The 24,868-nt window shown below is 32.3% G+C and overlaps 3 protein-coding genes across 4 annotated transcripts; 2 read left to right on the top strand and 1 right to left on the bottom strand.

Moving 5' to 3' along the window:
• Positions 1-1,925: 1,925 nt before the first annotated feature.
• Positions 1,926-6,394, bottom strand: LOC105249950 (CD82 antigen). Of its 2 annotated transcripts, none has more exons than XM_025408299.1 (4): positions 5,989-6,394; positions 2,862-3,173; positions 2,491-2,769; positions 1,926-2,379 (listed from the first exon to the last, which is right to left on the bottom strand). In XM_025408299.1, exons 2-4 carry the CDS (start codon positions 3,135-3,137, stop codon positions 2,227-2,229), a joined length of 708 nt encoding a protein of 235 aa, XP_025264084.1. In that variant the 5' UTR covers positions 3,138-3,173; positions 5,989-6,394; the 3' UTR covers positions 1,926-2,226. The 2 variants fall into 2 exon arrangements, with proteins under 2 accessions (XP_025264084.1, XP_011254067.1); XM_011255765.3 differs by having other exon boundaries at positions 5,955-6,017.
• A 348-nt stretch (positions 6,395-6,742) lies between these two features.
• On the top strand, positions 6,743-10,330 carry LOC105249949 (serine/threonine-protein kinase grp). The gene is made up of 7 exons (XM_011255764.3): positions 6,743-7,281; positions 7,569-7,792; positions 7,902-8,222; positions 8,768-8,971; positions 9,509-9,729; positions 9,861-9,995; positions 10,077-10,330. Exons 1-7 carry the CDS (start codon positions 7,220-7,222, stop codon positions 10,275-10,277), a joined length of 1,368 nt encoding a protein of 455 aa, XP_011254066.1. The 5' UTR covers positions 6,743-7,219; the 3' UTR covers positions 10,278-10,330.
• Positions 10,331-16,797: 6,467 nt separating this feature from the next.
• Positions 16,798-24,840, top strand: LOC105249948 (probable peroxisomal acyl-coenzyme A oxidase 1). The gene is made up of 11 exons (XM_011255763.3): positions 16,798-17,193; positions 20,549-20,708; positions 20,880-21,048; positions 21,636-21,759; positions 21,831-21,950; positions 22,380-22,495; positions 22,582-22,751; positions 23,205-23,367; positions 23,509-23,852; positions 23,955-24,210; positions 24,333-24,840. Exons 1-11 carry the CDS (start codon positions 17,076-17,078, stop codon positions 24,591-24,593), a joined length of 2,001 nt encoding a protein of 666 aa, XP_011254065.2. The 5' UTR covers positions 16,798-17,075; the 3' UTR covers positions 24,594-24,840.
• The last annotated feature ends 28 nt before the right edge of the window (positions 24,841-24,868 follow it).

The raw sequence follows: 24,868 nt of genomic DNA, 5'->3' as shown, positions 1-24,868 counted from the left end.
AAACGCAAATTTTTCGAGTATTGCTCAATTTCTTATAATCAATGCTCTTGCAAAAATTTTAATTACAATAAAGCGTACATTATACATATAATTATGTAATGTACATCAAACATTGTATAAATATACGACTTTTATAATATACAATGCATTTTTAAATCATTGCATATACTAGTCATATGTTTATTAATATAAATGAAATTAAGGAAAAGCACATGTTATATAGCACATCAAATATGTTACATGCATATTAAATATGATACAAAGATGCGAAGACTATTTAGATTTTGTTACATAATGATACAAAAATATTGATATTGTAATAAAACACGCTGTCTGCAAAGATAGTTTTCGGTACAATAATTTCAGTTGCAATACAATTTATAATTAAAATTGGACACATCACTACTCATTATACAGTAATTTTTCAAAAATTGGCGGTAACGATTATTGGTGTATTTAATATAGAACATATATAAATATAATCGCGTCATTATATATGTATAAAATATAATCGCGTCAATATATGTATAAAAAATAACATATATAAAATATAATATTTCTCTCATAAGACAAAGCAAGTAAATCGATACGTTAATATTAATCGTTTCTATATAGACTAGATACTATAACGATTGCGCTGCAGATTAAAGTACAAGAGCTACGTTGATCATAAGTATGTTAATATTTTTTCATCCATTTTGATTTGCGAGATTAAGCGTCAAAAATATTAACTAATATAAGATATGAGATACTAATATCAGTATGAGATACTAATATCAGTATGAGAATTCTTCTCAGATAATTAAACATTATAATTGATTAAAATTAGTTAAATGAAAACGCAGCTTTTAATTTACTAGCGATAAATGAGATAAAATTAAAACTTATAATTACAATATTGTTTAAAATATTAAACATATATAAGATACATTATAAATGTCAGATACAACAAAATATATGTTGTTTGTCATAGAAATAATATTTCTATAATATACCTCTTATATTATACAATTTTCACTTTAAAATACAATTTTCACTTTAAATATCAACGCAATGCGCTAGTTTGGTTTACTACTTTGGCCCGAAGAAAATCTAGCTGTGTAGGTACCTTGTAAAAGATATACAGATATATATTAAATGCTTATGTATATATAAGTCTTTAAACTGAACAAAAATATATATTTGTATATAATAGAAGCATTCTTTATTCTTTTTTGGCAGTAATCGGCAAAACCGAATATAAAACATTTTCATTAAAACATTAAATTTGCATCAATTAATCTGTGAAATTTTTCTTCTGAAGTATATATATCGATATATGTGTATGTATGTATGTATGTCATATATATATGTGTGTGTGTGTGTGTGTGTGTGTGTGTGTGTGTGTGTGTGTGAGAGAGAGAGATATACAGGTGTATATATAAGATCAAGATGATATTAAAATCCGATAATATCATGAAACTAATGTGACGAATATTAGAAATGTTCAGGAAGCATTTATCTAATCAGACTTTTTCTACAGTCCTGCTGTTTCTCTCAAATCTTTTTTGAATGACTTATATACACATTATATCTCAAATGATTATATTTGCACTAATTTAAATCAATATAAATCTACTTAAATTAGTGTAAATATATTCCATAAATTTTGCCCTAGCTTTTAACCAGTAGCCTCAATTTGTGCATGGATATAATCTTTCTTTGAAATTTATGTACATGTCTCGATAAAGATTGCATATAATTACATGTTTCAATGAAGATACCTGTGTGCAATTTATCTTTATATTTCTTTTAAGATAAATCAACCAAAAATTCGATATACATATTACTCACACTGATATGAGTTATTCAGTATGTCATAAAAATAAATTATAAATCAATCTTGTAAAATATGTATCCAATATATCAAGTTATTTACAAAGAAAAAAAATTATAAAATGGTGCTATTATATTATATATATAAGATCTTGAATTGGTCCCAAAATAATGCGTACCAATTCGCATAAGATGATATATGATACAGTATATAAAATACTTATCCAAAGGGTTTTGTATCAATCGAGAGAATATTTCGGCCATCTGGTATATGACCAAATATAAAAACACAATTTGTAAAGTATTATTAGCATTGGCACGGAAAAGTAAAATTTCGATATTCTCCATACAACATTACTATGGGACATGGGGATTCAGCAAGACAGAGAGATTCTTATACGATAAATTAATTTAAGCTTTATATCTATCCGACGCACCGCCTTCGCAGCAACAAATTAAAGCAAGTATCAAACCAAGGATTTCTACGATTAGAACCAATAACGCTATAATCATAACGTTAGAAGTTTGACCCTTGAGCGTGTCCACCAATTTTTGTGTGCATCCCTGCAATACAATTTTTTATCTCGACTTTATAAGTATTTAATGCACGATGCGCGCGTAAAAAATTATGCAACAAATATAAAATTATTAAAAAGATATAAAATTAAGTGTTACCTCATTGTAGATCGCAGGACTCACAATTCCGGCAATTTTAAGGTTGCGACTCTCATTGCAGGCACTACTGTGTATCTCTTTGCAACATGATTCTGGTACTTTGTACATGTTGTCGGCATCGGCGGAGACGGTCAAACTAATTGGAAGAGAAGGATCCTTGCTGAGGGATCCGTACTTGCTACCGGCCCAATCCGCAGGTCCATTGGCTCCGCAGCATTCGAGACCGGATTGAATCGTGTCCATGATTTGCGTACGACATTCTACCTCGCCATACTCCTTCTGTAAAGATAACGCGACGTCTATTTATACGTTCCTTAATGTACTGTGATTAATTATGTAATCATAAATTAAATAATTACAGGAAAAATTACCTTAACAGTGTTTGACACGGAAGATCTCAACAGTTCATCTAGTCGATCGCAGTTAGTGTAAAGCCAGCCTGCGGAAGCTATTTGCGCGACGATAATGACGAGCATAATGACGAAGAATGTGATTAGACTACACCGAGAGTGCTTAAAAGCACCGTAGCAGCCTAAGAAGGCGACGATGAACATGAGGATACCAGCGGCGAGCAGGATATACAGACCCGCGTCGTAATTGTTGCTTTCTTGAGCGATGGACACCAAGAATGTTTTGTCCGTCAACATCCATGCTGCCAGGGCTATCACCGTTATCGCGATAATCTATAAGATCATCATATATCTTGCTTAATTATAAATTTTTCTAAAAGATATACTCTTATACTCTATACCTCTTTACTCGTACAATTTTATATTTAGAATTTATTTCTGGAAAGCTCGAATTTGCGACGAATTCTTCTATTGAAAGAGCTTTAGTATGTACAAAGAGCACAACTTTTCAGGTACGCGTGGTTTCAGCAGAATGGGAGGAAGACTAACGAGCCACTTTAACGAACCAAACCCAGCACGCGACAGGACAGAAGAGAAGATGCGACATTTACAATGGAACAGTCTGTCCGCCAGATGTGGTGGAGCTTCCATTTAAGCGCGCGAATTTTTATGGGATTTCCTGCGTCGTGTCTTAAAACGTGTTTCACCGGACGTACCGAGTTCGTGTCTCAAAAGAGATGGTTAACATTCAAAGCACCGCGCGCCATTTTCAAGTATTAGTACATTAGTCAATTAGCATGTATAAATGAATATAAATGAAAAATATATGTGTTAATATGGAATCAAATATTTGTGGAACTGACACGACTCTTTCTAAAAAAAGGGAGTTTGGAATTTTTGGAATATTTCAAGAATATTTTTCTCACAAATGAAAATAATATACGATTTCTATCTTTAAAGAGATAAGAGAAATAAATCGCAAAAACATACTAATATACGCAATTTTGAAGAAAACGCGATGTTAAAATTGCTGAATGGGAAATTTCGGTATTTTTATACACGTATCAAATTTCCGCTTGTGCGAAGAAATAAGTGAAAAGAAAGTAAAGAATCTCAGATATTCTCGAAATCGAGCGGTGCAACATCTTGTCAAATATATATTATCTCTTAAATATTTATTTATAATTAATTAAAACTGATAGCGATGCTTTTAGGTCCTCTATTATTGCGAATAATTGAAAACGCGCGGAAAATCTTTATTATTTCTACTTTGAGAGAAAATGTTTACTAACCGCCAACTTTACTAACCGCGATAACTATCAATTTATATATAATGAGACTTACATAAGCATAACTTGAAAAGACTTCCCGTATCCTACTTTTTATTCATCGTAAGTCTATACAGAGTGTCCGGAAAATCACCCGCAGTACTTCGGGAAGTGATTCGGGACCCAAAAAGAACGAAAAAAAGTTATGTAAACATAAGTCCAAAAATAAGTCGTTTCCGAATTATAGCCCTTTTTACGTTAAAAAAATCGTAATTTAATCTACTTGGCATCCCTTTTTTAAAATTTAAAACTTTAAAATTTAAATTTTTGAATTTTAAATTTTAAATTTAAATTTCAAAATTTAAATTTAAATTTTTAAATTTAAATTTAAATTTCAAAATTTAAATTTAAACTTTTAAATTTAAATTTAAATTTCAAAATTTAAATTTAAATTTTTAAATTTAAATCTTAAATTTCAAAATTTAAATTTAAACTTTTAAATTTAAATTTAAATTTTTAAATTTAAATCTTAAATTTCAAAATTTAAATTTAAACTTTTAAATTTAAATTTAAATTTCAAAATTTAAATTTAAATTTTTAAATTTAAATCTTAAATTTCAAAATTTAAATTTTCCGGACACCCTGTATGAGCGAGAGAATTGATGTAAGAGAGCGAAAAACTAAAAGCGATCTGATGAATCAGACGGATTCCAATGAGCTAATATCAGAGTTAATATTCACTGAAGTGACTTAAATCTGAAACGTTTAGATCAACAATCATTTTTCTCTTTTGATTGTCACAATCTCATCGCGATAAATCTGCGACAAAATATCACTTTTGGAATCTGTTTGCGCGAAATCACTTTAATTTCAGGGCTCGTTGTTTTTATAAACTCGACAACAAGTTTTCAAGCAGCTTACAAAATAGCATTACATATATCAAATATAATCGGTACAAGATGCAGTCTAAAGACGTTCTCTTTTGTCGCGATACTCTTAACAAGAGAGATGAAGGAGGAGAAGAGAGGAAACGGGGCCGCGGCGTGGGCCGAAGGTTCGTAGGAGGAACATGTTCGTTCTCTTTGACTACAAAACTATATTTAAACGCACATTTATCCAAGATGAATATTTCGTAATTACACATGTCCGGATATCTTTATATTTGTTCGCGCGCGACAAATGTCTTCGGCTAATAAGAAAACAGAGCTCGTGTCGTTGGCGAGTGGTTAAGTTAATACTTATTCATCTCGTTGAAAATCATATTATCGTTCGATTCGAAGGTCTCTTACATCTCTATTCTTCGATCTACGTTTTATGTACTTTTGGCCTGCACTTTAAGTCATCATCGATATTTCGGTCTCGCGATCGCTCACGTGCATTCGTAATCTTATTCGTAATCTTAATTGCGAAAAGTAAATTCCTTCTTCCTCTTTTTAAAAATAAAATGCTAACGAAATAGATAATAAAATTGATGTTTCTACCACGATGAGAAAAATTCAACACATTATCAGCGTTGCGCTTCATAAAAGTAATATCGAATCAAAACATGAACGAAAGGGTATCAGTGATAAAACGACTGCGAGCTATAACGAAAGCAAAGTTTCGCACGATCTTCGATCAAAATTTAAACGCTCTAATAAGTGAATAAATAATATAAGTATAATTAATAATACAATATTACAATACAAAATAATACAATTTATAAAATAAATTGGAGAAAATCTGCTCTCTTGGAAGAATAAAAAAACGTTCGTCGACTAAACGGTATATCCCGATGAATTAAATCGTCCGCGGGTGGAGGGAAAAGGCGCGTATCGATCTGACAGAGACGCGAAGGGAGACTCACCAAAAATACAAAGCTCACGACCATCAATGCGTACTTGCTGAAGTTGTAGCAAAACGTTCCCATTTCGTTTTCTCTTCACTTCTGTAAATTCTCAAGTAGCGAAGGATGAAAGGAAGAAAGGACGAGGTGATGCGACGCGATTCGCGCGTCGATGCCAAGTGCCAGAGGGAGATCTCGACGTTACGAGATGTATCTGCGAGCGAAGGGACGCGTTCCTCCTCCGCAAATGTCTTCTCGTAGATAGATGCGTTCCGCTTCTGACGTTTCTTCGTGTCGACGATGAAGCAGCGCGATGTTACCGATATCTACGCGATTGTTTCTTTTCCACAAATATAAATCACACGACGCACGCAAAATTTTAGCAGCTACAAACGATCGCCAAACATCGAAGCAGACGCCAGATTGTCACTGAATGGAACGACTGTTGAGCGCTGTTGGCGTTTGCCACGGATAAAAGAGCTCGCTAGATGGGCGCGCGCGGAAACAAACATAAGAACATTAATTATGCTGTAATGTTGATACGAAAAACATGCGAAATTCAATACCGCGAGAAATATCCAATTACGGGACGATAATCGAGAGAAGAAGCCAGGAATCGATAATTATGTAACAAGAGTTTGAGACACGTGCGGTAAACAGTAATTACTCGCTTGTCGATCTAACGCAACAAGGAACGTTTCCAATATGATTTGAAATTTTCATTGCGAAGCAGGCTTAATGTATCGCGAATAGCGACAACGCTCGATCCATCATTTCTTCTCTCTGTCTCTCTTTCTCTTCCCCTCCTCTTTCTCTCTGTCGCGTGGTCCGGAGTAGCACGAATTTTCGGGGTTCCGGAAGAAACGTGGTAATTTCGGGCGTTTTATCGGGGACGATCGTATCGTCAATTGTACGCGTGTCGCGTGTCGTTTTGTAGTGTCGCGCGGAATCATAAATTGGCGGGAGCGCGCGACGATGATTTTCGCGCCGTGCCGGCTTTCGGTCGAGTCGCGCGACACGATTCCTCCATGTAACCCGCTGTAACCACGTGCTTTGAATATCCTGTCGGCCGTTACAGTCGACTCGCTCTCGCTCTCGCGCGCCAGGAAGCGTTTTCTTCGCGACGCGACTCGGCGCGTCCGACGTTTTCGATTTCACGGACTCGCCTTTCTCGGCCGACGATTAAGATCGCCGCTGTTACACGAAACACGCAATTATTTTGCGCAGCGAGCGCGACAGGGGACCGTGAACGTTTCGTCGCGTCGAATAAAGAAAGGTATGCCGGAATGATCGAATTCGTGGACGGCTGGTTTTTTGGCCATACCCTGGGCGAAGGAGCCTACGGCGAGTAAGCGTCTTTTTGCTTTGCTCCATAATTTTTATATTTGTATAGTTTTTCGACGTATATGTTTGCTCGATTCTCGAATGATCCATTGTTCTCATTGTTTGAATTAGATGGAATATTCGTGTGATTGTTATTAATGAGAAGTTTTATTCAATTTAATGTCGCTTTTTTTCCTCTGAATTTTTTTATAAACAAGAATTTATATATATTTAATTAGAGGAATGTATTATTTATGTAATAATAAAATATTGTGCGTATAATTACAATTTATCCCATGTGACTAATTGCAGGGTCAGACTAGTTGTAAACAAATCTACAGGCGAAGTTGTCGCTATGAAAATGATTGACATAGAGAAACATCAAGATGCGAGTCAAACAGTTCGTAAGGAAACTGCTATTCATCGTATGTTGTCGCATCCTAATATAATACAATACTTTGGGAAGCGCAGTGAGCCTAACATGGAATATATATTTTTACAATATGCCTCGGGTGGAGAGTTATTTGACAGAATTGGTAAGATTAATTAAAAATTGATAATGTAAAATAAACAATATACGAGCCATTTCATGAAATATTTTAGAATATTAAAATGTATATAAAAAATTTAATATAATCTTTACAGAACCTGATATCGGTATGCCAGTATGGGAAGCGCAAAAGTATTTTAGACAATTAATTTCTGGAGTAGAGTATCTACATAGTCGAGGAGTTACGCACAGAGATCTTAAACCAGAGAATTTACTTTTAGACGATAATGACAATTTAAAGATCAGTGACTTTGGATTAGCAACAATATTCAGTATGCAAGGGAAAGAACGTTTATTGGAAAAAAAATGTGGAACATTACCTTATGTTGCACCAGAAGTACTAGTAAGATCGTATCATGCTGAACCTGCAGATGTATGGTCTTGTGGAATCATCCTTGTGGCTTTATTAGCTGGAGGTAAATTTTTTGTACAAAATTATATGAAATATACAGGGGTTTATGAGTAGATAAACTTTAAAAGTGTATTCTATTTGTTTTATATATGAGAGAACAGATCGTATGAATTCAATCTAGAAATGCTTTCATTCTCAATATAAACATTTTATATTTACTATGGATTTTTGACAAGAGTGTTTATCAAATCAAGAATGTTATTTTTTTGTTAAAAATAAATACTAATATAATATAATATAAATATATTAAATATAGTGGGATAAAAAAATTCGTTATTTTTTAAATATCCTGTATAAAAAGAAAACACAGGTTATTTATGATTATATTGTTCTTCAGTCTCTAAATTTATTATACGCAATTATATGTTGATTTATTCTGATAAAACTATCCAAGTTGGAATTGGTTACTATTATTTTACATTTAAAGAAATAAATAATTGTGTGTAACATAAAAGTCAATGTGTTAATCTTTTAATTTTACATCTATTAAAATATCTAACATCTAACTTACATTTCTCAGTTTTTAACTGGTCCATGTCTGAAATATAGAACTGCCGTGGGATCAACCCTTGGCAGAGTGTCCTGAATATGTTGCATGGAAAGAACGGAAATATATGTCTCTTACACCATGGAAGAAATTGGACAATTCGTCATTATCGTTAATTAGAAAAATTCTTGTGGATTCACCATCAATGAGATACAAAATATCAGACATTAAACACCATAGATGGTTTGTCACGAGCTTTGTTAAAGGTAGCTTTTTAGATTGATACTCTTAGAAAAACATTCAGAATATAGTTATATAAAATAATTTTAGCATAACGGTATTTTGTTAATACTTGCAGAAGATTAACATTAATTTATAGAAACCGCAGGATAGTGTTTACTTAGTCAGGTACTGAGTGACTCTGAGTATTAATAAAATTACTCAAAGTAACTTGGTACCTAATTTAGTGGATACTGTATGCAACGAATTCTTATTGCTTCTTTTCTGCGTAAGTTACTTTATGTTAATTAAATAGGTGCACACAAACATAGAAAGAATATAATATGGGGAGTTTTATCATCAATGAAGCTCTTGCCTTTTCTTTGGTAATACAGCTCTATGAGTTTAATCAAGCATCATAAAGCTAGATTACCAAAGCAGAGAGCATTGGCATACTCCTAGACTGATATGTGAAACTAGTCAAGTTTTATGTGTAGAATAATATAAGAATTTAATAATTCTATGCGATTTTTTAGTAGATATATTTCCTATGATATTGAAAATAAAATATTCGCAATTTATAGGTGATGAGGTAGATGCACGAAGTCACTTGAATCTAGCATCTACAGAGGACGAAAGTTTAAGAAATGTTTGCTTGTCACAACCTGAATTCCCTCGAACGGATAATTGTAATACAATTCAATTCAATTTAGATGAGCGGCCAGCGTTTTCATTTTCTCAACCTGCTCATATGGAAGATCTTTTATTATGTACGCAATTACAAGCACTTACACAGCCCAGTCAGGTACAACACGCTTTACTAAATAATGTATCACGTTATGTATTACAATAAAGTAGAATATAAAATAATACCACATAATATATCGCAAAAAATAGAGTATAAAATAATCCTATAATATTATATTTTACTTGCAGCAAAATTCTTTCCAAAGATTAGTCCGCCGAATGACTAGATTCTTTGTTAAGATAGAATGTGAGGATATTATAAAGAGGCTAATAAGATATTGCGAGAAGGAAAATTATGTTTATCGCCTTAACGAATTTGGTGTGGTAAGTGATATAAAGAGAGTGCAAAAGTAAATTTAATTTATCAAAGAAACAGAAGATAATAATATGGTTATATATTTGTAGCTCACAATATCAACGATAGATCGGCGAAAAATGCCACTCGTGTTTAAAACAAATTTTATAGAAATGGATGGAAATGTTTTAGTCGATTTCCGCTTGTCTAAAGGATGCGGTTTGGAATTTAAAAGAGTGTTTATTAAGATTAGATACGCAATGGAAGATATTATTGTAAAGAGTTCTGTGGCATGTTCGAAGAACCAGTAGTGGTGATAGATTTATCATAAATATAGGAGCATGTAATAATTTTTGTATTCAATTTTATATATTTTTATAGTAAATTTTTCAGAGATCTTTTTTATGAAATAAACTTTCAGTATTCTTTCCTAAAAATCTATGTATCTTTTGAAAATACAAATTTCTTTATTATGACGGATTTCGTTTATCCGTACGATACAACTGTTTTATCAAATGTTGCTGTACAGAATTATAGGATTTATAACGAGATGTCGTTGGCGTCGTGCCTTATGTCCATAGACTTATATAGTAGACTGGCCCCTACCGTAAGAGGTAGCGTTGAAAGATCCAAAGGAAGACAGAGAGAAGATTCCGGATATCTCTATCCTTCTCTTTTGTCTCGTGGTGGGGACACTGATGGGATGAGTGAAAACGAAGCGAGCATGCACACTGCTTTCTCCTCACTCCTACAGTGTCCTCACCACGAGAAAAAAGAGAAGGACAGAGATACCCGGAATCATCTATCTGTCCTTTAGATCTTTCAACGCTGCCTCTTACGGTAGGGGTCAGTCTATTATATAAGTCTATGCTTGGTCGGTATGCTATGTCCAGAGAGAAACCTGAGAGCGGCCACCTCGCTTTAACGGGTATATTGTCCTAATGCGCTCCCTGACAAAGTGGACGTCAACTTCATCCATTAAAGTCGATAATAATACGTGGTTCGTGTCTGAGCTATGGTTCATGTCCAAGCTATGGAGTGACCCCAAAAGTGATACTCCCTCTATGGACATTCAAAACATGGACATGAACTACAAAGTCAAACTCCATGAATGTTCTCAGAGGGTAATATATAATTGCACAATTTCAGATTTTTTGCCGTGCTATGTGCTAAATGCCGGTAGCACCAGTGCTATATAACAATTAAATACTTATGTGTGTAAATTGATAATAAATAAATTATTCAATCGCGACAGATACTGTAATATTCAAAGATGAAATAAATATTTTTCAAAATAAATAGGTAAATAATACGGCTCTATGTATTTATCAACATGATAATTAAGTAAAGAGCATTAAGAGCCCACAAAACGCGGATGGCAATGCGTAAATTATTTCGAACATTAAATGTTCGCGAAATTTTTTTTTTTTTTTAAATGCGTTATTAGGAGAACATGATTTGTAAAGAGGTCATCAACGCATCTTCGACCTCCTCGCAAAATATATTCTCCTGATAATATAAAATAATAAGAAACGAATTTTCGAAAATTTTCACGCTTGCGTTATTAGGAGAACATGATTTGTAAAGAGGTCATCAACGCATCTTCGACCTCCTCGCAAAATATATTCTCCTGATAATATAAAATAATAAGAAACGAATTTTCGAAAATTTTCACGCTTGCGTTATTAGAAGAACATGATTTGTAAAGAGGTCATCAACGCATCATCGACCTCCTCGCAAAATATATTCTCCTGATAATATAAAATAATAAGAAACGAATTTTCGAAAATTTTCACGCTTGCGTTATTAGAAGAACATGATTTGTAAAGAGGTCATCAACGCATCATCGATCTCCTCGCAAAATATATTCTCCTGATAATATAAAATAATAAGAAACGAATTTTCGAAAATTTTCACGCTTGCGTTATTAGGAGAACATGATTTGTAAAGAGGTCATCAACGCATCATCGACCTCCTCGCAAAATATATTCTCCTGATAATATAAAATAATAAGAAACGAATTATCGAAAATTTTCACGCTTGCGTTATTAGGAGAACATGATTTGGAAAGAGGTTATCAACGCATCATCGACCTCCTCGCACAATATATTCTCCTGATCATATAAATTATAAGAAACGAATTTTCGAAAATTTACACGTTTGCATTATTAGGAGAACAGGATTTCTAAAGAGGTCATCAACGCATCATCGACCTCCTCGCACAATATATTCTCCTGATAATATAAATTATAAGAAACGAATTTTCGAAAATTTTCGCGCTTGCGTTATTAGGAGAACATGATTTGTAAAAAGATCATCAACGCATCATCGACCCCCTCGCAAAATATATTCTCCTGATAATATAAAATAATAAGAAACGAATTTTCGAAAATTTTCACGCTTGCGTTATTAGGAGAAAATGATTTGTAAAGAGGTCATCAACGCATCATCGACCTCCTCGCAAAATATATTCTTCTGATAATATAAAATAATAAGAAACGAATTTTCTAAAATTTTCACGCTTGCGTTATTAGGAGAACAGGATTTGTAAAGAGGTCATCAACGCATCATCGACCTCCTCGCAAAATATATTCTCCTGATAATATAAATTATAAGAAACGAATTTTCGAAAATTTTCGCGCTTGCGTTATTAGGAGAACATGATTTGTAAAGAGGTCATCAACGCATCATCGACCTCCTCGCAAAATATATTCTCTTGATAATATAAATTATAAGAAACGAATTTTCGAAATATTTCACGTTTGCGTTATTAGGAGAACATGACTTGTAAAGAGGTCATCAACGCATCATCGACCTCTTCGCACAATATATTCTCCTGATAATATAAAATAATAAGAAACGAATTTTCGAAAATTTTCACGCTTGCGTTATTAGGAGAACATGATTTGTAAAGAGGTCATCAACGCATCATCGACCTCCTCGCAAAATATATTCTCCGGATAATATAAAATAATAAGAAACGAATTATCGAAAATTTTCACGCTTGCGTTATTAGGAAAACATGATTTGTAAAGAGGTCATCAACGCATCTCCGACCTCCTCGCAAAATATATTCTCCTGATAATATAAAATAATAAGAAACGAATTTTCTAAAATTTTCACGCTTGCGTTATTAGGAGAACATGATTTGTAAAGAGGTCATCAACGCATCATCGACCTCCTCGCAAAATATATTCTCCTGATAATATAAAATAATAAGAAACGAATTTTCTAAAATTTTCACGCTTGCGTTATTAGGAGAACATGATTTGTAAAGAGGTCATCAACGCATCATCGACCTCCTCGCAAAATATATTCTCCTGATAATATAAATTATAAGAAACGAATTTTCGAAAATTTTCGCGCTTGCGTTATTAGGAGAACATGATTTGTAAAGAGGTCATCAACGCATCATCGACCTCCTCGCAAAATATATTCTCTTGATAATATAAATTATAAGAAACGAATTTTCGAAAATTTTCACGTTTGCGTTATTAAAAGAACATGATTTGTAATGAAGTCATCAACGCATCATCGACCTCTTCGCACAATATATTCTCCTGATCATCTAAATTATAAGAAACGAATTTTCGAAAATTTTCGCGCTTGCGTTATTAGGAGAACATGATTTGTAAAAAGATCATCAACGCATCATCGACCTCCTCGCACAATATATTCTCCTGATAATATAAATTATAAGAAACGAATTTTCGAAAATTTTCGCGCTTGCGTTATTAGGAGAACAGGATTTGTAAAAAGATCATCAACGCATCATCGACCCCCTCGCAAAATATATTCTCCTGATAATATAAATTATAAGAAACGATTTTTCGAAAATTTTCGCGCTTGCGTTATTAGGAGAACATGATTTGTAAAGAGGTCATCAACGCATCATCGACCTCCTCGCAAAATATATTCTCTTCATAATATAAATTATAAGAAACGAATTTTCGAAAATTTTCACGCTTGCGTTATTAGGAGAACATGATTTGTAAAGAGGTCATCAACGCATCATCGACCTCCTCGCAAAATATATTCTCTTCATAATATAAATTATAAGAAACGAATTTTCGAAAATTTTCACGTTTGCGTTATTAGGAGAACATGATTTGTAAAGAGGTCATCAACGCATTATCGACCTCCTCGCAAAATATATTCTCCTGATAATATAAATTATAAGAAACGAATTTTCGAAAAATTTCACGTTTGCGTTATTAGGAGAACATGATTTGTAAAGAAGTCATCAACGCATCATCGACCTCTTCGCACAATATATTCTCCTGATCATATAAATTATAAGAAACGAATTTTCGAAAATTTTCGCGCTTGCGTTATTAGGAGAACATGATTTGTAAAGAGGTAATCAACGCATCATCGACATCCTCGCACAATATATTCTCCTGATAATATAAATGATAAGAAACGAATTTTCGAAAATTTTCACGCTTGCGTTATTAGGAGAACATGATTTGTAAAGAGGTCATCAACGCATCATCGACCTCGTCGCAAAATATATTCTCCTGATAATATAAAATAATAAGAAACGAATTTTCTAAAATTTTCACGCTTGCGTTATTAGGAGAACATGATTTGTAAAGAGGTCATCAACGCATCATCGACCTCCTCGCAAAATATATTCTCCTGATAATATAAATTATAAGAAACGAATTTTCGAAAATTGTCGCGCTTGCGTTATTAGGAGAACATGATTTGTAAAGAGGTCATCAACGCATCATCGACCTCCTCGCACAATATATTCTCCTGATAATATAAATTATAAGAAACGATTTTTCGAAAATTTTCGCGCTTGCGTTATTAGGAGAACATGATTTGTAAAGAGGTCATCAACGCATCATCGACCTCCTCGCAAAATATATTCTCCTGATAATATAAAATATAAGAAACGAATTTTCGAAAATTTTCGCGCTTGCGTTATTAGGAGAACATGATTTGTAAAGAGGTCATCAACGCATCATCGAGCTCCTCGCAAAATATATTCTCTTCATAATATAAATTATAAGAAACGAATTTTCGAAAATTTTCACGCTTGCGTTATTAGGAGAACATGATTTGTAAAGAGGTCATCAACGTATCATCGAGCTCCTCGCAAAATATATTCTCTGATAATATAAATTATAAGAAACGAATTTTCGAAAATTTTCACGCTTGCGTTATTAGGAGAACATGATTTGTAAAGAGGTCATCAACGCATCATCGACCTCCTCGCAAAATATATTCTCTTGATAATATAAATTATAAGAAACGAATTTTCGAAAATTTTCACGTTTGCGTTATTAGGAGAACATGATTTGTAAAGAAGTCATCAACGCATCATCGACCTCTTCGCACAATATATTCTCCTGATAATATAAATTATAAGAAACGAATTTTCGAAAATTTTCACGCTTGCGTTATTAGGAGAACATGATTTGTAAAGAGGTCATCAACGCATCATCGACCTCCTCGCACAATATATTCTCCTGATAATATAAATTATAAGAAACGAATTTTCGAAAATTTTCACGCTTGCGTTATTAGGAGAACATGATTTGTAAAGAGATCATCAACGCATCATCGACCTTCTCGCAAAATATATTCTCCTGATAATATAAAATAATAAGAAACGAATTTTCGAAAGTTTTCACGCTTGCGTTATTAGGAGAACATGATTTGTAAAGAGGTCATCAAATCATAATCGACCTACTCGCAAAATATATTCTCCTGATAATATAAGATAATAAGAAACGAATTTTCGAAAATTTTCGCGTTTTCGTTATTAGGAGAACATGATTTGTAAAGAGATCATCATCGCATCATCGATCTCGTCGTGCGTATATGCTTTTATTGTGTTGGTTGTGTAATTTTTGTATTTTTTTATCACGTGTTGTATTTCTTTTTTATTTCTATTTTTAAGTTTTTTTAATTTTATTTTTATATTTTTTTGTTTTGCATTATAATAAACAATCACTATGTCGAGTCAGTGCTCTATAGATAGTTATTATGATAAGTGCGTGTATAGAAATAAAGTAAATAATGTAAGAATGGGAGATTTTCGCATAGGAAACGGCTATTCCGATTTCCAATGCAGAAGGATACAAGATGCAATACATAGATAGGCAATACAAGTATGTTTTTGTGCAATAATTGTCATTATTTTATTAATTTTTTACCTTTTCTGCTCCCAAATTCAATACATATTATTTGTTAGTTTATTATTTCATAAAATAAAAATAAAAAAAACGACAGCAGGGAGATTCGAACTTACTTGCACTGCTACGCGGTATTATGAAGGAGCACTTTATCGAATTGATCATAACCAACACGCCTGACATAAAAAAATTTTTTTTTACCAAACATTCGGTATACCAATTGCTATGGCAGCTTGAAGTAAGCATGTAATCGTAATTTTCATAATGTGTTGTATTTTTGTTACAGGACATACAAAGTTGGAAAACTTGTCTGCCAATACCCTTAAAAAATTAGGATTATGTGAAGATCATTTCGTTATTACATCATAACGAAGAACGTGAAAGTGCGACGAATGAAAGAGAAAAGCAAAATCGTAAGCTCGTCGCGTGGCAGTCGCGTGGTCTGTCATTGATGAGACAAAAACAGAACGATGAATTATCGATTCTTATCCGACTGTCCATCTCTGAATAGTTCGGACATGAACCCATATCATAGACACAAACCATGTTTCGTTACCGAGTGTAATGGACATAGTTCACATCCACTTTGTCAGACGGCGCGTCAAGCATCGAGAAATGTGCCCGTCGAGGCTGGTGGCCGCTCTCAGGTTTCTCTCTGCTATGTCGGTCGTCACTTTACAAGAGCCGAAGAGACTGAACGAATACCGAGATGTCGTTGGCGTCCTGCCTTGTGTCGGTCGTCGCTTTACAAGAGAATGAAGTGGGAATGCGGGATATATGATACACATGTACAGTTACAGTGTTCAGTTGCTCGAGTCTGTAATTAACGGTTCGTTTATCATCGAGTGCAAGGCGCGCAATAGTGTAACCGGTAATTCACGCGAGTATATTGGCACATGCTCTGGACCGTGTGACATATTGTTCCGCAAAGTGTAGCCGAGTTATTGAACGAGAATCAGAATGGTGACGATAAACTCGGATCTACGACGTGAACGCGAAAGATGCAGCTTCAATCCCATGGAGCTTACGCACTTCTGGGATGGCGATTCGAAGAAAACGTCGCAGCGGCGAGAGCGAGGTACGTCGCTTTGTTGATTGAACGAGATTCGCGCATCGTACGTTTCCGGTGACTTTCGCGTGTCCGAAAATCATTCCCGCGTTTTCTTTTCCATAGTTGCAGCGATCGCGCGCGCGACTATTCAGATTAGAGATTGTCCGAGTGATTAAACGAGAAAAGAGAGATAGAACATTTTATTTACACGGGCAAACATTGCGCAAGCTCTTATCGGTTTCCTCTCACTGTCTTTCTCTTTATCTCTCTTTTGCTTTATCTCTCGTTACTCGATAAAACGGTGGACGTTAGATTTAATTGTCTTATCGAAGAAAATTATCGCAAAGTTGGTGTTCTGCCAACAAAGTTGTACTATTGTCCGTTATGTCAAGAATAAGAACACGTATAATTTTCTAGCGCGATATACGATATAATCATAATCACTTGACATTAATCGAAAATAATGAGTAGCAAGATCTTTAATGCAAATTGTTGAGAATTAACAATTGCGTTCAAAGAAAAGCATGTATAAACAGCTATATAAACGTTAGAATAAAAACAGGCGCATATAATTTTTTACCGCACATACACTCATATGCATTACATGCATTTCCGCGTATTCGAGTGAGACGTTAAGACCTTTGCACGTACAAAAACTTTAGTTGTAATGTCGTGAAAAAACTGATAAATCATAATCGAGTATTCTTCCTGCGATAAAAGAATAATCAACTATGATTGGTCAGTTTTCTTACGGTTACGACTAAAATTTTTGTACGTGCAAAGGCCTTTAAGAAGAGATTAAAATGCAGAAGCTGCGACAAGAGAAATTAAAAAAAAATTGTTTCTTTTTCTACAGAATATGATCTGAATACGTCATTTTCAATTTATATTTCACGTTATAGTCTCTCGATAATAATATTGATTTAACAGTTTTTGCAACGGAATGAAAAATAATAATGTTATCGCTTTAAAAAAAATTATTTGGATGCAATATATGTTATTACAAGTGTTCTGTCTGACAATGAGAGATATGTATGATAAGCGCGATTAATGAATTTTGTTTAGAAAAAAAACATTTGCATCAGCAAGATTCTTGCTAATTCGTTATTACAAAAATTTTCTGCATAATTGTGCACGCGTCTTTTTTATTATAGTCATTCCACTCAACAAATGTAAACATAACAATTTAAATAATCTTTCTGTAGCGCGTACTACATCAGTTAAAGAGAATAAACTCATCACACTTGGACTTACTCAATTTATTTTGTAATACTTGAGAGGCCGGATCCCTCACCGCAGTTAAATAGAATTTGACGTCAGAGATGAAAAAATCACATAAATTCTCTTCTTGTAAAATATATTAAAATAATTAAATTCACAGTTTAATAAATAGCTGAAAATCTTAATCGATCAGACTGCTAAATGTAAAATAAATTTAAATGTAAAATACTTGTACAGATTAAATATGTGCATTTGCGAAGTATTTAACTGATTATTCATGCCAATCATATTAATTATATAAAAACACACACACACACACACACACACACACACACACACATATATATATATATATATATATTATTTATAAAATTACTATCAATAATTAATTGCGAGTACTATAATCATATAATATACATATACAAAATAATCGTTAATGACAAAAAAATGTGTTTATGTGATGTATTTTATTATATCATCTGTACTTTGGAATATGATAATGATAATAGAGACTGATTTAACTTGATGTATTTTTTTGCGAGAGCAAATCTATTAATTATGATTTAATTATGATTAATTATGATTTAATAATTATTATGATAATCATAGTTATTATGATTTCCCGCTCTCATCATTTGATATAGAGGTAATAGGAGCTCTGCAGTCATATTCTACATAATCGATGGATTTTGGTATCATATTTTTTTGCCTCATATATTGCTATATATTTTATAGATGAATATTTTGTAATGATAGTAATTTCTTTTACTAGTTTGATAATGAATATTTTTTAATGATAGTTTTCTAGATATAATGTGTTGTTTCTTATTATGATAGAATTATAATTATGATAGAAATTTCTTTTACTAGTTTGATAATCAACGTGTGAAACATATTGAAATTTGTTGCTATATAAAATTAGTAAAATCCTCTATATATATTTTTTCTTTATATATTATATATATTTTGTGAAATAATGTAAATATATAAATCACATACACACACACTCATATATATATATATATATATATATATATATATATTATTTATAAAATTACTATCAATAATTAATCGTGAGTGCTATAATCATATAATATACATATAATTGATCATACTACAATATGTCATATATCTTCCAATGATACATGATAAAACATGTTATTTATAGTATTGTGCTAAATTATCGTAATTATATGCATCTTTTATTTTAATGTGTTCATCATTTTGTGTTATATTATATGAGCATATGTATATAAGCGGCTCGCTATCTTTTAGATTTAAATTGCTGATTTTGTATTGAAGACACGTATCTTTGTCTTAAGCTCGCATTTAAAACTGATAGCCGTTACAAATATATGGAATAGTAAATTTTGTTACGATTATATTTAATCCAAAGTAAGATGTCTCATCTATTTATAAAAATAGATGTCTTAGCTAGTTTTTCGCCTTATTAATTCGATTTTGTAATTAACATATTTAATTAGTTACTGTGAATTATTGTTAATAATGACGCGAATTGAGATATGCGCCAATGACTTGCGTAAACATCGTTATTCTGCAAATATTGAAAACAACTAAATTACATCAATAGCACATTTTTTGTTAACTAACAATTATTTCAAATACTTTGACAAAAGTGAGATAAACTTTCAATATCGAAAAATCGAAAGTGTGTGTCAAATGCTTTATTCTAAGATTTCTAATTAAAGCATCTTTAATTATAAATTTAATTCAATTAAAAAAAAATCGCTTGTGTATGACATGTATATAAAAAATAAATCACGCAATGTATCTGTCTGTGGAATAATTTTGCAATTTTATATTAATTTAAAACCATTGCAAACGTATTGATAATATTTGCATATACACATACATCAAATTAGCAAGAATTAGTTACACTACTTTAAAAAAAAAAAAAATCTGAAATAGCGACACAAAAATTCCATCATTTTATCATTCATTTTTTTTAACTTTCAACAAGAGTTACATGTATTATGTATTATAATATTCTAATCACATATACCTTGCATAGGTTATATTTTGCATAACTTATAATTTATATATAATGTTCTAATCTTAATTTTGATTATTTTTTGTATTAATTTATTCAGAAAGTATCAAATCAATTTTGAGTTGTGTAATTCAAGCTAATTATTTGCAGAGAACTTCTTCCTGAGCGATCCGCTGCTCCATGATAGAATTCCTGCAAAATATAAGAGTCACAAAGAAATTTATGAGGAAGCGATAATGAAAGGATGCCGTGTGATACAAAAGGTGCAACAGTTACAGGAGTCGGGAAAAGGCGGCGTGGATGTTTTCTCGTAAGATATTTACACGTATATTAAATAATATAGAGTTCTATTTTATTATTAGAATAGAAAAGAATAGCGTATAATATTAAAGTTTAATGTTTTGTGAAAAAAAAAATTCATTAAATAAAGAATTCATCCACGAGAGAGTCATTCGATAAAAGAATTTGTGGCGTTCTATAGACAAATCTTAGGAGGCATGTTAGGTTCGGCGATACTGAAGGACGGGAATCCGTTGACGCTGCACTACGTCATGTTTATACCGGCTATCATGGGACAGGGCACTGTCGAACAACAAAGTTATTGGATATCTAAAGCTTGGAGTTGTAATATCATCGGTACTTACGCACAGGTATGTTTTTGCAGCCATAAAAATTATGATAGAAGAGAGAGGAATCATTTAAGAATTTTTTTCATAAGAAAAAAATTCTTAAGAATTCATTTAAGAATTTTTTTCATAAGAAAAAAATTCTTAAATGTCAAAATTAAATAAATGTGAAAATGTCAAAATTAATTAGTTTTTTTTATATGTATGGAATGTTTTATATTGATAGTTTCGTATTGATTAGTAGAATATATTAAAAATTATTTTCTTTTGCTATCTTAATTATTAATAAGTGCTCATCTTGTAATTAACTTTACAAGATTTATAGCTACTCATTAATTTAGAGAATACGCATATTTTACCAATCTATCAATATCTTTTACAGTCTATCAAGCGCTTAATGACTATATAAAACAATTTATTTTGATATACGTTGTGAAAAACAAGTTAACATAATTTTTCGTTTTCAATATCTTCAATTTGAATGTATCATTTTGGATGGATCAACCTGTATCATTTTTAATCATAAAATTGTATAATTTTTAATGGAATTTATAATTTTATAGCTTTGTAAAAATTGCTTAATTTAAAAAATATGATCTGTGTATTCTTAGACGGAGCTTGGTCATGGCACGTTTATCCGAGGCTTGGAGACCACAGCGACTTACGATCCCGAAACCAAAGAATTCATATTAAATAGCCCGACTCTGACATCGTACAAATGGTGGCCTGGTGGTTGTAAGTATTTTCTTTCAGATATATTAATCTGCGCTCTTTATGTAGACTCATAGAAGAAAAAATATTTTTAGTGGGTCACACAGCGAATTATGCAATTGTTGTTGCGCAGTTATATACGAAAGGAGAGTGTAGAGGTATCCATCCTTTTATCGTGCAACTCAGAGACGAGTATATTCATGAGCCTTTACCGGGTATGTGTGAATTCGCATACATTTTTTTGTAATGCAAAAGTTATATTAAACAATAATTGGGCTTGAGGAGCTAATATTATGCAATAATGTTAAAATCCGTAAATAAAAATAGACTTAATAACGTTGCAATACATTTAAATTAAGTAACTATTAATAGACTATGCACATTATATGATGAAATGTAAACGTACGTTTCTGTCCTCAACTGGACTCTCTTCAGTACAAATAAATAAATTTTAGGAAAATTAAAACTTAAAAATTACAGTCTTATTTATGGACTTTAACATTATTGCATAATATTAGCTCCTCAAGCCCGATTACTGTTTAATTTATTTAGATAGGAGCCTCTTTTATCAAAAGTTATATATTTTTCTATAGTCTCTCTCTCACTTAAATTGAACATTTTTATAATGAAAAAATTTATTTTAGGTATAAAGATCGGTGAAATTGGCACCAAGTTAGGAATGAATGCAACCAACAACGGCTTTCTCGGTTTTGAAAATGTTAGAATACCGCGCGAGAATATGTTGATGAAAAACTCTCAGGTAACGGACAAAGTAAACCGTCATGATAGAACCTAATAGAAGATCTAATGAAAAAGTTTAATGATCTAATTTTCTCCGCTTTTTAGGTATTGGAAGATGGAACCTATGTGAAAGCACCTAGTGATAAACTCACATATGGTACGATGATGTTCGTTCGAGTGGTATTAGTACGTGATATTTCTAATTACTTGTCGAAGGCGGTCACTATAGCTATTAGATACAGCGCAGTAAGACGACAAAGTCAGATAAAACCCGAGTATGTAAAATGTGATAAAAAATTAACATATTATGTTATATACATATCTTGATACGAAATATGTTATCACATTTCTTTTTATATTATTTACATGTTCAAAAGTCAATTATCAACTCTTATATAATAATTGGCAATACATATATATTCATGTATAACAATGGTATATGTATTCGGAATATTGTGAATTAGTTTTAATTTAAATGTAATATAGATACTTTATTTTATTTTACAATCTGACAACAATCTGAATTTTAAAAGATCTTTTTTTTTATTTTTTTTTGGAAGATATTATAATCATTTGCAATTCACATTTCATAATTAATCTGTTGAAATAATGTTTTGTCAAAAGTTATATATCTTATGGTTCTTGTAAATCATTGAATTATGATTGCATTGAAAACACAAGAACCTTAATGCACAATTTGAATATGCTTTTTAATTTATTTATTTTAGTGAGCCAGAAGCACAGATTATAGATTATGTTACTCAACAATACAAATTATTTCCCAATCTTGCTGCATGTTTCGCATTCCGAATGTGCGCCGATTGGATTTGGGAGATGTATAACAATGTGACAGCTGAGTTAGATCAAGGAGAGTTAGAAAGACTTCCTGAGGTGTGCAGAAATCTTTCTTATATACTATTAAAGAAATACAAGTATTACGTGAAAAATAGTTCCGTATAATAAAAATTGATTTAGGAATTAGATACGTCTCTCGTTTTATATTATTAATGAAAGAAGAAAATTGTTTTTTAGCTACACGCATTGGCATGTTGTCTAAAGGCAGTTGCATCATCAGATGGAGCAACTGGCATCGAGCAATTACGATTGGCGTGTGGTGGACACGGTTACATGGATGCCAGCAATTTACCGGCGACTTATGGTCTTGTAACCGCTGTCTGCACTTATGAAGGTGAAAATACGGTTCTTCTACTTCAAACGGCTAGATATTTAGTGAAAGCCTGGAGACAAGCAGTCGGTGGACAATCATTGCCATCAACAGTAGGATATTTAGCTGTCGTTTCGCGTGGAGTAAAACAGCGTCCTTGGAAAAATACTTTATCCTGTATCGTGGAAGCACATCAAGCTGTTGCGGCAGGGTAAATATTTCATCTACTATTAAAAAAACATTTACACATAGAAGTTTAACATAACATACGTCAGAGCAATTTCATGATCGCGATTTGTAATTTTATTTATAGTAAAATTCGCCTGGCAACGGAAAATATGGATCGCAGAATACGTAGCGGTGCATCACCAGAAGATGCGTGGAATCAAACCAGTATTGAATTAGCACATTGCGCGGAGTCACATTGCCGAACTTTTCTAGTGATGAGATTCGTCGAGACTGTAAGAGGACTGACTGGGATCTCCAAGCAGCTTCATGAAGTTTTAATACAACTTTGCGAATTGTATTCGATATACTGGGTCTTACAACGACTCGGAGACTTTCTGCGAGTCAGTATCATATCCATATTTATTCTTATATTAGATTAAAATTGCTATAATAATTTTATGGATATTATTGCTTGAATATTGCAATATTTTTTGTAATACAACGATCCATTTTATAATTACAGTTTTCCTGTCTGAATAATGAAAATATTCCGGCGCTTCAAACACGCTTCGAAGAAATGCTCGCTGCGATCCGTTCAAATGCTGTGGGTATTGTCGATGGATTTGATATTCGCGACGAGGTCCTCGCATCTGCGCTCGGCGCGTACGACGGAAATGTATATCAGCGTCTCTTTGATGAGGCAATGAAGAGTCCGTTGAATCAGGAGAGTGTGAATCAATCCTATCATAAGTATCTTAAACCTTTTCTTAAAAGTAATTTATAATCAAATATCATGTGTTTATCACATGAGTTAACAGCAATTCTATCTATTCTATGATAATAAATAAATAAATTTGTGTAAGAAAATATTTGCAAACATTTTTAAATACGAGCCAGAATAATTTGCATAATTTTGCATGCAGAATGTATTATATGTCGTGATATCTGGTAATTATATTAGCAAATTTGTAAGGAATAATTTTACGCGTAAAAAATATTCTGGCTTTTTTTATCGTAACAAATCATTGTCAAACAATATATTATATATTTGTGTATGAA

This window comes from Camponotus floridanus, unplaced genomic scaffold, assembly GCF_003227725.1.
Source record: "Camponotus floridanus strain SB8 unplaced genomic scaffold, Cflo_v7.5 scaffold20, whole genome shotgun sequence".
NCBI lineage: Eukaryota > Metazoa > Arthropoda > Insecta > Hymenoptera > Formicidae > Camponotus > Camponotus floridanus.
The sequence above is the reverse complement of the archived record's forward strand: the minus strand, read 5'-3'. Positions and strand labels throughout refer to the sequence as shown.

Bases quoted from the DNA above. Each gene is read 5' to 3' on its own strand.
- LOC105249948 (XM_011255763.3), top strand. From the start codon at position 17,076: ATGGTGACGATAAACTCGGATCTACGACGTGAACGCGAAAGATGCAGC. The intron at 17,194-20,548 runs GTACGTCGCTTT...AATTATTTGCAG, and splicing joins GTCGCAGCGGCGAGAGCGAG to AGAACTTCTTCCTGAGCGAT. The intron at 23,368-23,508 runs GTGTGCAGAAAT...ATTGTTTTTTAG, and splicing joins AGTTAGAAAGACTTCCTGAG to CTACACGCATTGGCATGTTG.
- LOC105249949 (XM_011255764.3), top strand. From the start codon at position 7,220: ATGATCGAATTCGTGGACGGCTGGTTTTTTGGCCATACCCTGGGCGAA. The intron at 8,223-8,767 runs GTAAATTTTTTG...TCTGAAATATAG, and splicing joins TGTGGCTTTATTAGCTGGAG to AACTGCCGTGGGATCAACCC. The intron at 9,996-10,076 runs GTAAGTGATATA...ATATATTTGTAG, and splicing joins GCCTTAACGAATTTGGTGTG to CTCACAATATCAACGATAGA.
- LOC105249950 (XM_011255765.3), bottom strand. From the start codon at position 6,017: ATGGGAACGTTTTGCTACAACTTCAGCAAGTACGCATTGATGGTCGTG. The intron at 3,174-5,954 runs GTGAGTCTCCCT...ATGATCTTATAG, and splicing joins TCGTGAGCTTTGTATTTTTG to ATTATCGCGATAACGGTGAT. The intron at 2,380-2,490 runs GTAACACTTAAT...ATTGTATTGCAG, and splicing joins GTCCTGCGATCTACAATGAG to GGATGCACACAAAAATTGGT.